The sequence below is a fragment of the Westerdykella ornata genome, assembly GCF_010094085.1.
Source record: "Westerdykella ornata strain CBS 379.55 unplaced genomic scaffold EI97scaffold_47, whole genome shotgun sequence".
NCBI classification, from domain to species: domain Eukaryota; kingdom Fungi; phylum Ascomycota; class Dothideomycetes; order Pleosporales; family Sporormiaceae; genus Westerdykella; species Westerdykella ornata.
This window is the reverse complement of record NW_022986897.1, coordinates 17,880-33,589: the sequence shown is the minus strand read 5'-3', so window position 1 is coordinate 33,589 and position 15,710 is coordinate 17,880. Positions and strand designations below refer to the sequence as shown.

The 15,710-nt window shown below is 51.4% G+C and overlaps 5 protein-coding genes across 5 annotated transcripts; 2 read left to right on the top strand and 3 right to left on the bottom strand.

The window, feature by feature from the left end:
- Nucleotides 1-990: 990 nt before the first annotated feature.
- EI97DRAFT_239609 (uncharacterized protein) lies at nucleotides 991-3,097 on the top strand. The gene is made up of 2 exons (XM_033794043.1): nucleotides 991-1,396; nucleotides 1,448-3,097. Exons 1-2 carry the CDS (start codon nucleotides 1,138-1,140, stop codon nucleotides 2,992-2,994), a joined length of 1,806 nt encoding a protein of 601 aa, XP_033649443.1. The 5' UTR covers nucleotides 991-1,137; the 3' UTR covers nucleotides 2,995-3,097.
- On the top strand, nucleotides 3,098-3,676 carry EI97DRAFT_239604 (uncharacterized protein). The gene has a single exon (XM_033794042.1). It carries the CDS (start codon nucleotides 3,201-3,203, stop codon nucleotides 3,573-3,575), a length of 375 nt encoding a protein of 124 aa, XP_033649442.1. The 5' UTR covers nucleotides 3,098-3,200; the 3' UTR covers nucleotides 3,576-3,676.
- Nucleotides 3,677-8,980: 5,304 nt separating this feature from the next.
- EI97DRAFT_485715 (thiolase-like protein) lies at nucleotides 8,981-11,236 on the bottom strand (the record flags this gene model as incomplete). Its single annotated transcript, XM_033802149.1, has 1 exon — nucleotides 8,981-11,236. A coding segment is annotated over one exon (2,256 nt), but the record flags the coding sequence as incomplete, so codon positions are not given.
- Nucleotides 11,237-11,950: 714 nt separating this feature from the next.
- On the bottom strand, nucleotides 11,951-13,435 carry EI97DRAFT_485713 (acetyl-CoA synthetase-like protein; the record flags this gene model as incomplete). Its single annotated transcript, XM_033802148.1, has 1 exon — nucleotides 11,951-13,435. A coding segment is annotated over one exon (1,485 nt), but the record flags the coding sequence as incomplete, so codon positions are not given.
- Nucleotides 13,436-14,810: 1,375 nt separating this feature from the next.
- On the bottom strand, nucleotides 14,811-15,689 carry EI97DRAFT_437385 (uncharacterized protein). The gene is made up of 3 exons (XM_033799332.1): nucleotides 15,467-15,689; nucleotides 15,143-15,410; nucleotides 14,811-15,094 (listed from the first exon to the last, which is right to left on the bottom strand). Exon 2 carries the CDS (start codon nucleotides 15,328-15,330, stop codon nucleotides 15,151-15,153), a length of 180 nt encoding a protein of 59 aa, XP_033649439.1. The 5' UTR covers nucleotides 15,331-15,410; nucleotides 15,467-15,689; the 3' UTR covers nucleotides 14,811-15,094; nucleotides 15,143-15,150.
- Nucleotides 15,690-15,710: the final 21 nt, after the last annotated feature.

Below are 15,710 nucleotides of genomic sequence, written 5' to 3'. Positions count from 1 at the left end.
GGAGTATTTAATCGAAGCGAGATGTTGTCGAGAGCTGGTGGCTTGATGCCATTGGCCTGCAGAAGGAGGGATTGGAACGGATAGAGAGGAGCAGCATGTTTGGTTGTGTTGTTGTGTTAAGGGTATGGCCTTTGGAGGCGAAACTCCTGTTGATGCAGAAGTTGCAGCCGTGTAGAGGAGCTGTCTCTCCATCTTTGCCTTCACCATACCACAGTACAGTACACGCGAACTGCGCAGAGCGTTGCATCAGCGCGTAAAGTACCTGACACACCAAATTTTCCCAGGAATACAGAATAACACTTCCTGGCCCTGGCACCCCTCCATCCCAAGGGTCAGGCACCCCCTTGTCACGCACAGCCCTTTGTTCTCCAATTCAGCCGGTTCCCCCAGCCAGCCAGCCCGTCGAACCCTCTCTCGTTTCCTGCCTCTCCCTCTCCCGCTCGCTCCCGCCCCCGAGACTCCACTCCCCTTCCCCTTCCCCCCAACCACGACCATCCGTCGTCCTCAACCACCAAAAGGACGAACCATCGCGACCTGAGCGCGAGAATTCCACACCCAACGACCCATCCCGTCGTTGGCACGATTCTCGAGGCCGTCGCTACCCTCGCTGTCGCAGTGTCAGCCTCATCGACAGCACCCCGGTCGTTCGCCTGATCCTCAGCTCTTCACCCTCACTCGGTCCCCTTCATCCGATTCACCCCATTTCACGACGCTGGGAAACGTCGTCCTCCCGAGTTCAATTGCGAACGCGAATCCCGCCGAATCTCACTCGCCATAATCGTCGCCTCCACCATTCGCTCTTCTCGGGACCTTGTTCCAGGACTCCGGGTCAGCGCCGCTAGCTGGGTCAACTACGCCTTTGACGCGCTGCCAACGCCATCCTCGACCGAGTTCCATCGCTCATCAGCGTGAGTGATTTTGTTCTTCCGTGTGAAGAGGGCCGAGACTAGGCTCTCGTCTGTCGCATTAGGAGCGCAATTGAGTTCTCGACGCGAACAGGAAGAGTCGATCGGCGTGTGTCTGGCATCTGAAGGCTGTTGAGATCACATCGGCACGAACAATTGCTGACCGCTTACCAGCTCCCTCACATACGTGTCTGTCAGAAAGAAAAAAAACGTTTGACTACTCGATATCAAGATGGCTACCACAATCCCCGTGCAGAATGAGACGACGAGCTCCTCCTCTCGCATCACCCAAAAGGGCCGCAAGATCACCTATAACCTCCAGGTAATCCAACAGCCCATGCGCGCTAGAGCATGCGGCTCGGGCGCCAAATCCTCGGCCGATAGGCGTCCCGTCGATCCTCCCCCTATTGTCGAATTGCGTGTTTTCGAAGGAGAAGGCCCGAACAAGACTGAGATCACCTTCGCCTATCATGCCAACTTCTTCCTCTTCGGTGAGTGAGCCTGTTCTCTCAATCTGGAACGCAGGCTGATGGTTTGAATAGCCACTCTCGAGAATGCTCGTGCCATTGCGCCAGGTCGCGCTCCCCCGGCGACGCCCAGCTTCCCCGTTTTGACTGGCACTCCAGTTGCCGGCATGGCCTATCTTGACCGCCCATCTCCGGCTGGTTACTTCATCTTCCCCGATTTGTCTGTTCGTCATGAGGGGCAGTACCGCCTCAGCTTTGCCTTGTACGAGGAGCTGAAGGAAAAGGATGACATGGATCCTCCTGATCACACTGCCATCCACCTCCAGAACGGCATCGAAGCCCATGTCACTCACCGCTCCGAGGTCAAGTCGTCTCCCTTCATTGTCTACTCGGCCAAGAAGTTCCCCGGCTTGACCGAGAGCACCGCTCTCAGCCGCATGGTCGCTGAGCAAGGTTGCCGTGTCCGTATCCGTCGTGATGTCCGCATGAGGCGCCGCGAGAACAAGTCCTCTCGTGAGTATGATGAATATGAAGAAGAGTCCGGTTACGATGCAGCTAGGCGCACAGCTACTCCTGATACCTACGGACAGCAACCCGGAATGCCGGCTCCAAGCCCTGCAGTCGATGGAAATGATCGTCCTCGCTCCGTGTCCAACGCCAGCAATACGTCCTTTGCTCCGCCTCGTCGCCCTAGCATGGACGATATGGCTCAAGGATACCAGGCCAACAACACGTACCAGCAGCCCATGGCGCCACCGCAGAGCACCGGGAGTTACCAGATGTCTCATTATGCTACTAACCAGAGCTCGTACCAGAATCAGTATGCGCCGCCTTCTCATGCAGCCGCTCCGTTGATGCAGCCCCCTCCGGCCCCTTACTCGCACCAGCCAGCCCAATCGCACAGCTCGTACCAGCCCCAGAGCGGAATGAACATGGGACAGTCGTATGGATACATGCCGAACCAGAGCTATCAGCAGCCTCAGTATGAGCAGCCCCCTCCAGTGCGCCAGGAGGAATACGCTCAGCCCATGAATGACTATCGCCGACCTTCAGTCCCTCAGAGCACCCAGCAGTATGCAAGCAATAACCACATGATGGCTCCATATGGCTCCATGGATCAGTACAATCGCCCTCAGCAACTTAGCCAGCCGCTGCAGAGTCCAGGTCACAATGCCCCAGCAACCACCTCCGGTCCCATGCATGGAAACGCGCTAGCTCCTCTGAGGACTCTGCAGCCTCCTGCCCCTCTGAACAAGCTCGAACCAGCCTCGCCCGCCTACCAGTCGCCTCCACACTCGCTCTCTGCCCCAATGTCCGCCACTTCGGAGGCTCCTCAGAACCACGGATATCTCGACAACCGCCAGACTCTCCCCAAGTTCGTTCCTCAGGCACAAACCACGTCTATCCTCGGTCAGAAACGTCCCTTCTCCAGCACCTTCGATACCAGCCACATGACTGAACGCCTCCAACAAGGCGCCAGGCCTAACCCTTCTGGAGCCGGCTACAACTACGAAGGTTACGATGATGGCGACATGGAAGAGCCCATGGACCGCACTGCTATGAGTTATCGTCGCGCGGATGGGACTCAGCGCCAGCGACGGGTTCCTGAGCTGGGTTCCTAGAGTCTTGATCCGTCTGCATACTGGATAGATGGATGGCTTCTGCGCCGGTTATCTGGTTACGTATTTTCTTTGGGCATGGATCTTCGGTCACGGCAAACTCGGCTATATTTTCGACATGTCCACCACTCCGTCTCGCCACAAGATGTCCCGGTCATAACAACAATGGGAAGAACGAGTCAATATTGTGTGGGTGGCATGGGATCTAGATGGGATGGAGTGAATGTATGGACTGGAATGGGAGGGGTTGTTTCTCAACTCCTCGACTCGGCCTTCAAGGTCTACCACTTTTTCTTTATGTCTTTCTCTCTTTCCTTGCCCTTTTATTCTTTTCTTTCTGCAGCAGCTCGGAGACGGAAATCCGATTCTCCGGAAACGTAGACGGTTCCCTCGAGACGGGCGGATTACCTTGCCCTTGTTCCAAGGCGCAAACTCTTTTTTCTCTGTTGTTGTTCTGTTCAGAGGATGAGCTCAGGTGGCAGGGTTGTTGTTATTGTTGTTGTTGTCGTTGTTGTTTCACTGTGGACAGGACAAGAGAGGACACGGATACACACATAGCACATACAGACACACTGGGACGCTGACTGAAGTCTTGTGCGCACTAGCACGACTTTTCTTTTCTTTTCTTTCCTTTTCTTTTTACCCTCTCCTTTTTCTTTCTTCTCAGGTATACCGGGATTTTCTTTTCCTTGGGAGGAATATCGAGATATCAATGCCAGATTTTCAAAAATTTCAAACCTTGAGGGCTTTGGATGTGCTAAGCTTGTGCTTATTTGGTGACATTGCTTAGATCGATTGATGAGTTGATGACCTTAGAGGAGGAGGAGGAGGAGGAGAGGAGAGGAGAGGACGGGCAGTAGGACTAAAGAGGAATAAAGAGGAATAAAGAAGAGGAGGGCTTTTCGTGACCCTTGAGCGGTTGCATGCCCGGGGCCTCCCTCGATGCTTGTCCGCGTATTCCACTGAAGAGGCAGAGATCTGGCCCCATGAAGCCAAATACTTATATTTCCTCCCAGGGCAGGTATACTTGCAGGCGTAGTTCATCTATCTCCCAGCAAGGGAAGAAAACCAGGGCTAGTAAAATAGGATGCGGCGGAATGGGTACGTACCGGGTATGTTACCACCTACTAGTATTTCATTTGTTGGTTGTATGTACTAACAACGCGCAAAGGTTTGATTTTGCGAGTTTGGGTTGGTTTGTGCATGATTGGGGGATAGGGAATTAGTTTGGTAAATAGAATAGAATAGAAGCGAAGGATGGGCCTGTGGAGATTTCGTTTCTTTTCTCATCTAACGGCCGGGATGGGTATGTAGGAATCCTAGGGGATGGTGAGTAGGAGGGAAGAGAGAGGTAGAAGGGAATGGGAATGGGGAATGGGGAATGCGGCTAGGGCTGGCGATGTGCTTGGTTTGGCATTTTGTGATTTTAAGACATGGACGGACTGGAGCGACCAAGTTCTGCTAGGGAGCATGGAAGAAGGAAGATCTGAAGAAGATGAATGAGAGAGCCTGGAAATGGTGGTTACTATGCAGCAGTCCTACCTACGTCAAGAACATCCTACCAGAAACCTTGGAAGCTAGACGGCAGTGCCCTCAACCCAAGAAAAAACCCCCATCCATCATTTTCCCGCAAATGGAGCTTCGCGAAAATCAAGTCCATCGACTCTCGACGAAGTACGCTGTTGAGGATGCAGACGGGGAGGAGGGAGTTAAAGTGAATCCAGGCACACTATTGTCCCATTATACAGCAATAGCTAGGCCAAAACAAAGGCGGGAGTGGGCCTATAGGCCTGGGGCTTCAAGTCCCTTCATTTCGGGGTCCTAATCATTAGGGAGTATGACCTGCAGAACCTACTCCCTCCCTCCGCAGACTGCCTTCAGACTGCGGAATAAACACTCATCTTTAGCCGGATTAAGCACCCTGTAAAAAGCCCCGAATGAGCCCGGCAAGCATCGTGCCCTGCGACCGACTCAGCATCGTCGAGTGATTGCCGACAGTAGCGCCGGTAGTGATTTCTCGCGCCGTCAATCGCATCCAATCCACTTCCGGGTCCAGGGGCTCCCACTCGCCCCGTCTCTCGTCAGGTTTAACGAAGAAGGCGTGTTTGATACCGTCCGAGAGCGAGGGCTTCCAGAGTTTGTAGATGCGGCAGTGATGGAGAAACAGTTGCGCGAATCTCTCGAAGCCTTCGTACCTCGGATGCAGCAACTGCAGCGAGGGATCCAATTCCGTCAGATAGCGGTGGACGTCTTCGGTTGTCCTCAAGTCCCCCAGCCGCATGGCTGAAGGCGTGGGCGTATCCAGCATCACTAAGTTTCGCATCTCGATTGCAGGGTCGCTGCAAAGCAGGTTGGCGCATGCGGCTGCGATGCCACCGCCGAGTGAATATCCAACGAAGTCATACGGGCCAGAACAATATCTGAGAATGCTGTTGCTATAACGAGAAGCCATAGTGTCAATGTCGGCCTCGTAATGGTCGTCCGTGAGGCCCCTGGCCCACAGCGCTACCACTGATCGACCCGTGCGGGCAGAAAGACTGATTGCGAGGTCTTGCAGCGTAGATATTGCGCCCCCGGCCCCGTGGAACAGGAAAATGGGAGGGATGTTTTCGAGGCCTTTGGACAAAACGACGAGTTCCTGGCCAGGGTTTGCGGGAACGGCTTCGGCGTTGGCGTCGGCGCTTGGATGCAATTGTGTATCGACGAGCGCGGCTAAGCCTCTGATCGTGCATTCGCCGAGTGTGAGAGATTCCTGCGGTCGAAAGCGAGTACCCAGTTTTTTGTTGAGGTGCCGAACCAAGATGATGCCGCTCAGCGAATCCAAGCCGTATTCCAGCAGTGGAATGGTGAGGGAGAGTTCGTGAAGGGATTGGCCGAGCACATCTGCGAAGAGTTCGAAGACGGTTTGTTCGGTTGTCGATTCGAACGCAAGTTCTGGAGGAGCCGGCGACGAGGTGCCTTCGATCCCGTTTTCGACGTCGTCCAGAATCGTGGAATTCTGGGTAATGAGTCCTGTCGATCCGAAAAGGGCTTGTCGGGCATATGCTGGGAACCTCCTTCCGAAACGCTTCCAATCGATCCGGGCGATGATGAGGGATGCCATGTGGCTCCCACCTATCTCAACAGGCGCCGAGGACGTCACAGCTCTCAATACAGCAAGACCTTCAATAGGTGAGATGGGTTCCAATCCTCTTTGACGCATCCGCGCTAGGACATTTGGAGATGATGCCGCACCCACGTCGCTCCATGGACCCCATTCAATTGCCATGACAGGACGACCTTGCGAGGAGAGCAATCGAGCAATGGAGCTCTCGAAACAACATGCCGCGGCGTGATTAACCTGACCCGCGTTGCCCAGAGCTCCGACAATAGAGCCGAAGAGGACGAAGTTATCGAGACAATCATCTCTAAGCACATGTAGGAGATTGAGCGTCCCGTCCACCTTTGACCGTAACACCGTTTTGAACGTATCCCATGACTGATTCATGAGAGCACCATCTGAAAGGGCTCCGGCGGCATGGAACACTGCGCAAAACGGTGGCATGACGGCCCTCATTTCGTGGATAGTAGAAGAGAGTTGTTCAACATCTCCAATGTCGACGCGTGCAACGCGGCATGTCTGAGGAAGATGTAATCCTTTCTGGACATCTTTTCCTTGGGATCGCGAAAGCAGGAGAATATACTTCGCTCCATGTTGAAGCAAGTCGCGAACAATGAGCTGTCCTAGGCCACCAGAACTACCAGTTACGATATATGTTGCATTAGGTCGTAGATTCCACACGTTGTTATGACTCTGGCTCCGCAGTTGGGTTTTGATGAGACTAGGTGAATGAGTTTCCGAGATAATTCGACGCACCAATCGTCCTGATCTTCGATAGGCTATTTCGGGCTCTGGACAAGCTGAGAAGATCTCCCTGGAAATGGCCGCGGCATCGATTTGCGCATCATTTCCCACTTCCAAATCCACAGCGACCAGTTCAACCGATGGAATCTCTTGAACAGCACTACGGCACATGCCAAGGACAAGTGATCCAAGCAGCTGCAACTCATTCAAGCTTTCAGTGTTCCGCTGAGTAACACACTGAGCCGAACGCGTTACCACAATGACTCGTAATGCAGCTAGACTTTCCGGATCGATCTCTGCCAGTTTTTGGAGTTGCTTGAGAAGCGGCTCGCAAGTATCCCGCTGCATCCGTCTGCGGTTCTCCTCGTCAAAGTCATGCAGCATGTTGTAACCAGGCATAGTCCGGCCAAGTACGATGCTGCACCTACGGCCGGCATTCTGCGCCATGTGCAGAGCAGATTGCAATTCGTCAGCATTGACATCCCTCTCAATAACACAGTGCACACCGTGATGTCGAAGTACGGTTGGCAAGGCCGCAGATAGCGAGTCGTCATCCAAGAGCAGCTGGCACCAGTCCACTGATAGTTCCTCACGGGTATCGATGCCCATACATTGTATCGCCTTATAAGCGGTGATTACCCCCTCTTTCATCGATCTTCCAAGTTCGGGAGTCTCATCAGAAGGCTGCACTTCTACATTCCCAAACCCAGCACATTTCAGGGCTTCTCTCCAAGCTTCTGATCCCAGCAGTAGGGAACTTTGGCGAACGAGCTTGTCTTCAAAATGCCACCATCCCGGTAGTGTCCCAAACACGAGTTCCTGCCAAATCTCCGGTTCAAAAACCTCCACGAGGGTTAGAAGTCCACTGGGTCGAAGTAACCAGTTCAGATGTCGAAGTGCGATTGAGATGTCTTTGACCGCATGAACGCAGTTGGAACAAATAATGACGTCGAAAGAGCCGGGTTTAAACCCTTGCAAAGCGGGATGCACCTCCAAGTTGAGAACTTCGGTCTTGAAATATGGTAACGTCGAGAACTGAGGCCGTGCCTCGGTGGAAAATACGCGGGAAACGTCGGTGAATAGATAGAGTTCGAAAGCGTCAGACGATGCATGGGACAGTAACTCCGAAGTAAAGCTGCCCGTTCCTGCACCAACCTCCAGGACCCTTACTGATGGTTTCTTTTGAATGAACTGCCTCACGGCACTTGCAGCTAGATAATTCGAGAGTGCGTGGAATGGATAGGATCGATAATGATCCTCAAGGAGAGGAAAGAGAATGCCATCTGCGCTTGTACGTCCTTGGAGAATTGCGGTCAACGCGTTACCGCAGTCCTCAACGATATCCTCTTCCACTGGTTTGTGATTGCATGGCGCGTCTATTCCACCATTGTATGTGAGGTCGGGTTCGCTTGAAAGCTGAATGAGGCGTTTGCAGAACCGAGTATGTCTATTGAGAACTCCGGCTTTGGTAAAGGCTTGTATATCATCCTCATTCGGAACCTCAGCATCCGTGAGCCCGAGATGCTGTAAAGTCTTGCAAATGTGGCCCACAGCTCGTGTATTTAAGAAAGGCTGCAGCTTGGCACATTGTCGGGCCTGTATTGTCAATTCTTGAAGCCTCTCAGCTGAGGCAAGATCGCTTTTCAAGACATCGAGAATGTTCGTTGTTGAACGGTCAATGATAGGGCCGGATGTCTCTGTCTCATCCCAATGTTCAAGCGCAACCAAAATCGATAAATTCATCGTATCTGCCGACGCTCCAGACTTGGCGGTAGGTTTTTCAATCTCATTCCCATTGATTCGGTAACGGGAACCTTCAGGGGCGTGAACTGTAGATGCCTGGAAAGTGCATGGAACTCTCTCGAATGGATAAGTCGGCAATTTGATTCGTTGTACGGCATGTCCGCGGCTTTCATTATGCAGGGAGATATGGCATCGTTTCAGCACATCATCATGGCCGGACTCCCACATCTTGCAAGCCCCAATGAGCAGTTTCTCGCGGATACTCGATGCCTGGCAAGAGAAGATGTCCAGCACATCCACCTTTTGGTGGTTCTCAAAACGTAGCGGCCGAATAAGCATGCTCAATACACTGGAACCGATCTCGATAGCCAGTGCCTTTGGAAGCTCCTGAGAAGCACTCTGCATAGCAGAGGCAAACAATACAGGTTTACGAATATGCTCAACCCAATGAGCTGCGGGTATCGGCGATCCGACCTTCCATTGTTTCCCGGTTACGGTGGAGAACAAGGGTATGCTTGGTGGTTCGAAACTTGATGCATACGGCGTGATAGCTTCCAGGAATTCATCCAGAACGCAGTCCATCATTCTGGAGTGGAAGGCTCGGGTCACGTCCAATCGTCGTGCGGTTGAACCCATATCGCGCAACCGTATCTCCGCTTCGCGAATCGCCGGGACTTCACCAGAGAGAACAAAGCTATCTGGTCCGTTCTCCGCCGCAATGGACAATCCTAATTCAGAAGCCAGCATGAAACAGCTGGACTCTGACATGCGAACTGAAAGCATGGCGCCTTCTGGTAATCGGTCCATCAGCCGGCCCCTAGCAACAACAATCGATATTGCGCCTTCAAGAGATATTGCGTTGGCGATGCATGCAGCAACGATTTCACCAAAGCTATATCCCAGTACGCCTCCGGGTGCCCCAAGCGCTGTGCATAGCAGACGCGCAATGGCGTATTCAAAGACAAATAATGATGGTTGGGTGATGTGTAGAAGCGAATGTCCATTTATATCTTCAGGAGCATTCTCTGGATTCCCCCCTCGTTTGAGCAGTAGGTCGCGAACGGCTTGAGATATAAGATATTGATCAAGGATCTCAAGACACTCCTCCACAGCTTGTCGAAATACCAAAGACTCCTCGTAGAGGCAGCATCCGAGTTCTATGAGCCGAGATCCTTGCCCAGGGAAAACGAATAATAAAGGTCGATGGTGCGCTCGAGTTAGTATCGGGTTATTCCCTTTGCGCAGACGGGTTACTGCATCATCTACTGACGTCGCAATGAAGGCTTGTCGGAAAGGTAGAGCTCGACGCCCGTTACGAAGAGTATGCGCCACATCTCGAAGAGAAACCTGTGGATTTTGTTCCAAAAATTCTGCAAGTTGACCGCACTTCAGGCTCAAGGCTGTGATCGTTGCTGCCGACAGAGGAAGAATGAGGGCTTCACCAATCTCTTCGCGAGTTTTTGGATCAGAATTCTCATTACTGTCGAATTCCTCCAGAACGAAGGCTGCATTCGTTCCCCCAAAACCTGTTGACAATGCGAGCCCGGCTCGCTTCATGTGCTCTCCAGACACTCTCCAGTCCACGGCATTCAATGGAAAACGGAGGCGGGTTTGGAAGGTGTTGAGATTCGGATTTGATTTGAAATTTGCAATCGGTGGTATCCTTCTGTTGTGCAGACACAGCGAGAGCTTGATGAGACCGAATACTCCAGATGCAGAGTTCGTATGGCCAATGTTCCCTTTGATTGCACCGACATGACACAATTCACCGCTTTGGCTTCCGAGCATTTCCGAAATGGCTTTGAATTCAATGGCATCTCCGATCGTGGTTCCTGTACCATGGGTTTCGACATATGAGATTGAATGGGCTGACATTCCGGCATCGAGCAAAGCATCGCCCATCGTGCGAGTCTGCCCTTGTGCAGACGGCGAGTGGAAATTGGCCTTTTGGCCCCCGTCGTTCAATACACTGTAACCTTTTATCACGGCGAGGGTATCGTCCCCATCGGCGACTGCGCTACACAGCCGCTTCAAGATTACAACTCCCACGCCATCGGTCAGGACCGTTCCCGAGGCCTTATCGTCAAACGGTCGACATCGGCCATCGCGTGAAAAAATATATCCTTCAGTGAATCCATAGCCGTCACGCGCAGGGAATCGAACCGATGCGCCCCCAGCAATTGCAATATCGCACCTCCCTGCTCGCAAACTGTCGCATGCAAGAGCAATTGCCGCGGAGGAACTTGAGCACGCTGTGCCGACCGTTATAGCAGGTCCGCGACAATTGAGCTTGAAGGCTGTCAACAATGAAATGTAGTCCATGTCTGTTCCAGTTTGGATCAAATGGTTGGTCCCTTGGTCGTCATCGGTATTCGTGAGCACATGGCGAAAATACGTACTTTCTGTCGCTGCTGCGAATACGCCGACGCGCAAGTTTTCGTCGTCTGCGGTGTATCCACACCCTTCGAGGGCCTCGTACGAACATTCCAGGAAGAGGCGATGCTGAGGGTCGGTACACTGTGCTTGCTTCTTCGTCATATCGAAAAGGATGGGATCAAAGTCCACGGAATTTTCAAACGAGGTTCGGGCTTCTATCCATGAGCTTGGGGATGGTGTCTCCGTTTGTTTTGGACTAAACACAGTATCTTTCCCTTCCATGATGATATCCCATAACTCTCTTGGTGAACTTGTAGAGGTGCACCGTACTGCAAAGTTGATAACAGCGATATCCTTGGTCGAGTCTGATGATGGCACTGGGTTTCTGAATATGCCACTGCCGGACTCCTGACGCTTCATGCATATACATAGACCTAAGAGGCTTGCACTAGGATTGTCGAAGATGTCTGCAACTGAGATATCTAATCCAAGTTGTTTTGAAAGCTCCATAGCAATAGCTACTGCCAGAATCGATGTTGTTCCGTGATCGAAGATGTTGTCCGATGCAATCAGTTGATTCTTTTGAAGCCCAAGCTTTTGACAGAACACAGTCAACAGGACATCTTCGACCTTTTCGGTGTCGGGCATGCTCCAAGCCATGTCAGATGATGCTGCCGATTGGTTTGGGGGTGGAATTGTCGTAGCCATACCATACCGCTCAAGGAGAACTTTGTCGTCTATTTTCCCACTTGAATTAAGCGGGAATTCCTCCACGAAGATGAAATTGCTAGGAACCATGTACTGTGGAAGCATCTCCGCTAACATGCCTTTCAGTTCCATAGCATCAACAGCAGGCGCAATGAAGGCGGTAAGACGTCCTTCATGAGAATTATTGCTTGTATACCTGACCACTGCCTCGGAAACCATGGTATGCAGTTTCAGCGCAAGTTCAATTTCCAGCAGTTCCACCCTCTGCCCAGCGATCTTGATTTGGGTATCCGATCGACCTCGATAAAGAAAATTGCCGCATTTGTATTGAGCAAGGTCCCCAGTGTGATAGAGAACCGCAGTATTGCTATCTCTAATCGGTCCAGGGAGGTCTACCGGCCGGAATCGTTGACGCGTTTCCCCATCAACAACGTATTGGCCAAGGCCGGTGCCAGCAATACATATCTCCCCCTCATCACTCACCTTTCCAGCGTTATCGAGCAATACGATTGATGTGTTCCATATTGGAAGCCCAATGGAAATGGGATGGGATGCATCTTTAACACGACATCCAGTCGACCAGATAGTAGTCTCGGCAGGGCCGTAGAAATTCCACAAAATGCTATCTCGGTCGAGAATGTATGAAGCAATGTTCTGAGAAAGAACCTCTCCTGCCTGGATACACACATTACCAGGAGAAGGGATCCATCCACTGTCTATCAGGAGCCGATACTGAGATGTGGTGCCCAGCAGATGATTGCTCTGACTCGCGTACAGGAAACTCTTTAGGAGCTTGGGATCCTGCATACAGCGATGACTCGCTAATGCAATTCGACCTCCGACTGCAAGTGGGACGAAGAATGGAATGGCCGAAATGTCGAAGCTTATGTTGGTGCAGTGTGCGAACACTACACTCGTACTTCGAGGTTGTATGAGAACTTCTTCGATGAAATGCTGAACAACGTTTGCCAATGCTTGATAGCGAATACGGATGCCCTTGGGGACGCCCGTTGAACCCGAAGTGAAGATGAAATTGTTGATCCGGTCCTTCATGGGTCTACGGCAGAGCAAACGTTCGTGCAGATTGTCGATGTAAACGTCCGGTAGTATGCCAATGATGCCACTGATGGCAGTTACCTCTATATCGTGGTGGAGCCGATCGACTATGGGTGCTCCAGAATCGTCACAAAGAACATGACGGATAGCGGATATTTTCAGCATCGTTTCGATACGTGTTGCGGGAAATGAGTTGTCGAGAAGCAAGTAGGGCAAACGAGCAAACATGCACCCGAGAATGGTGGATATAAGATTCTGAGTACGCTGACAGAGGATGGCGACGGACGGGTATCGCCTTGCTGAGACGTATTCGCTCACGCACACTGCACTTTTGCAGAGTTCCAGGTAAGTAACAGGAGGACCGGTATCCGAGACTAAGGCAACCGATGATGGACTCTGCAGAGTCTGTCGTACAAATAATACTTCAGGTCCGTGCCAGGGAAGAATGGGCCGATGCGGTCCGCAGAACTGAGTGTATTGCTGAGCCGGATAGACTGCTGCATTGGAGATAATACTCTTCGCAAAAGCAGTTGCAAGATTGCTATCTGAGGATTTCAGATAGAGACATGGATCAGTCATCTCAAGTTCCATGAGCAGCGGTTGCCTATTCACATCCAATACCATGTCCACCGCAGCGAAGAGTAATCGGAAGTTGCCCGGATGGTTCGGTGATGATGTGACGAGTGAGAGAAAAGCTTCCAGTGCTTTCCTTGCTGCTTTGACCACAACATCATAGTCTGGGAATTTGAGTCGATCAAGGCGTTTCCAGTTGTCCGATACGTTCGTGCGGAAATCTCCTGGTAGCGGAAGCTTTTGTACGACATGGGAGAATTCAAGACCAAGGAATATACACCGAATCTCCCCGCAGGTTTGGATGCTGTCGATAAACGGTTGGACCATTGCATCGCTCCAACTTAGAGTTTGATTGATGGTTTCGAGAAGCTCGGGTTCATGAGCTTCGTCTATACGATGCAGTCCTCTCGCAACCGATGAAATTGTTGGCTTGACTATCAAGGCCTTGTGATGTGATAAGAAGCTTTGATCAAGAATGGAAACGGCATCTACTCCGCGGGGTGAGCCAGACTGTAGGGATTGTCGGGATGCCGACTAACTCCAACTGTTGTAGATACTGTTTGTCCAAATTCCATCGATGGATATCCGTCGGATTGAGAACGACGACGTCGTCCAGAGAGTCCACAAAGTTTAGCCAGGATTGAAAACCAGTCGGATTAAGATGGTGATACGTCAGTCGAGTTACCAGAATATCGAAATCCTTCCAATCAATGTTCGGGTCATCCCACCCGACGACGGAAACAACGTGGCCCCATGAACTCAGGATATCGGTCCATGCTTGATCATCCTGGCGCATATGAGGCTTTTCCAAGGAGGCGACATATGCGATGTGATATATTTGCGTGTTATCATGAACCCCGTTCTCCTGCGTCGGAATCTCACCCTCGATACTGCTAGGGAAATGAACCATGAGACCTGTGCTTCGGTGCAAGCCACTGTCTAGTGATGGAAACTACTCACCAGTGTCGATTCTGTTTTGTATCCGTTTCTTGCATAACCTGGGAATGAAATGTACCAATATCTATGTCCGCTCTGGATGATGAACCTTGCGCAAAAGGGCCGGAAGGAGCAGATATCCGCGTCTTTGTTTCGACACAAGCAGCAGACGTACCCTCAAGATCTTCAGCCATTACTGGAAATAGTCCAGAGCAAAAAGCGATTTGTGTCGAGGTAAAGAAAATGCTACGTGTGAAACGTACTGTTTATGCTATTATAGGTGAGTGTTTGCGGGGAATGACGTCTTTGAGGATAGGGAAGGAGCCGCACCTCTCGCCTGTGGCCGACAGAGAAGTGCACTACTGATTCGCTACCTAGGTAATGGTCAGGCAAATGTGGTCTGACATACTGTATCAGGAGTCACATCGCCTTCTAGGAGAAGATATCACCGTAAGCAGTACAGGTCAGCCAGCCACGTCGAGCCCAGGCCCCTGATATCCCCCACCGCACAGTCCCAAGCCCTTATGGTCACGCCTAGAATCTACCTACTGATGCTCTCATACTGTAGTTGTGCATACTGCTAGTCACATGCTGCATTCTCCCTACGTGAAATCTTACAGTAAGTAGTTGTATCCCTGCTGTGTTTTCTTTTCGCTAGTGTTATCAAGTGTAAAGGCGAACAACATGTATCTTTCAGCAGCTTCTCCCACCAATATTCCTATACAAACTATCGTCTCCCACCTCACTCAACATGGCATGACATTCCATGATGCCAGCTGAAAAAGATCCCTCTCAGTGGCTGCAGCCACCCAAGCCACTCTCGAGCACTCCGACCTTCACTTCGTTCTGGAACGACAGTCAATAAATCTGCCTACTGATAAGCCTCGGGAATTACCGCTATTGAGCGATGCGTACCTTAATTTTCAGTCGAGTCCACGTATGGAGAGATCGTGAGCTGAAAATGTGATCTTATGATCGATCTCAGGAGGAGGTGGCCTCTCCGCGAGCGAACGAAAGATGCGTAAAGAGCAGCCGCTATAAAAGACAGCGATACAGCTCATCAGGACTGGCCACTGGGATTGCTCGGGCCGAGTGAACAGCATGGTCGAGGAATAGGAGCACATCTCGAAGAAGCTCTGCCACGATGCTTCTTCGAGCGCGGAAAATGAGTCCCCTCAAGTTCCTGGTGCCGGAAACGGGTCAGCTACAGATGGATGAACTGGGCTATGATGGATATACGTATATATTGAAGAGGACCCTAGTACCAACGACGAAGAATTGTTATTAGATGAGATGGAAGAAACACTCTAGAAGCTAGACGCTCTACAAACTCGCAACATGTAGGACAAAGTCCTAAACTTGCGTGATTTTGTGGTCAGTCACTGAGAATACGTAATTGGTTCGTGGTCATGCAAAAAATCATAAGAGAACGTTGATGGCGAATCCAAACGTCAAAGACGCGGTACCAGCCTCTGGCCTTGCA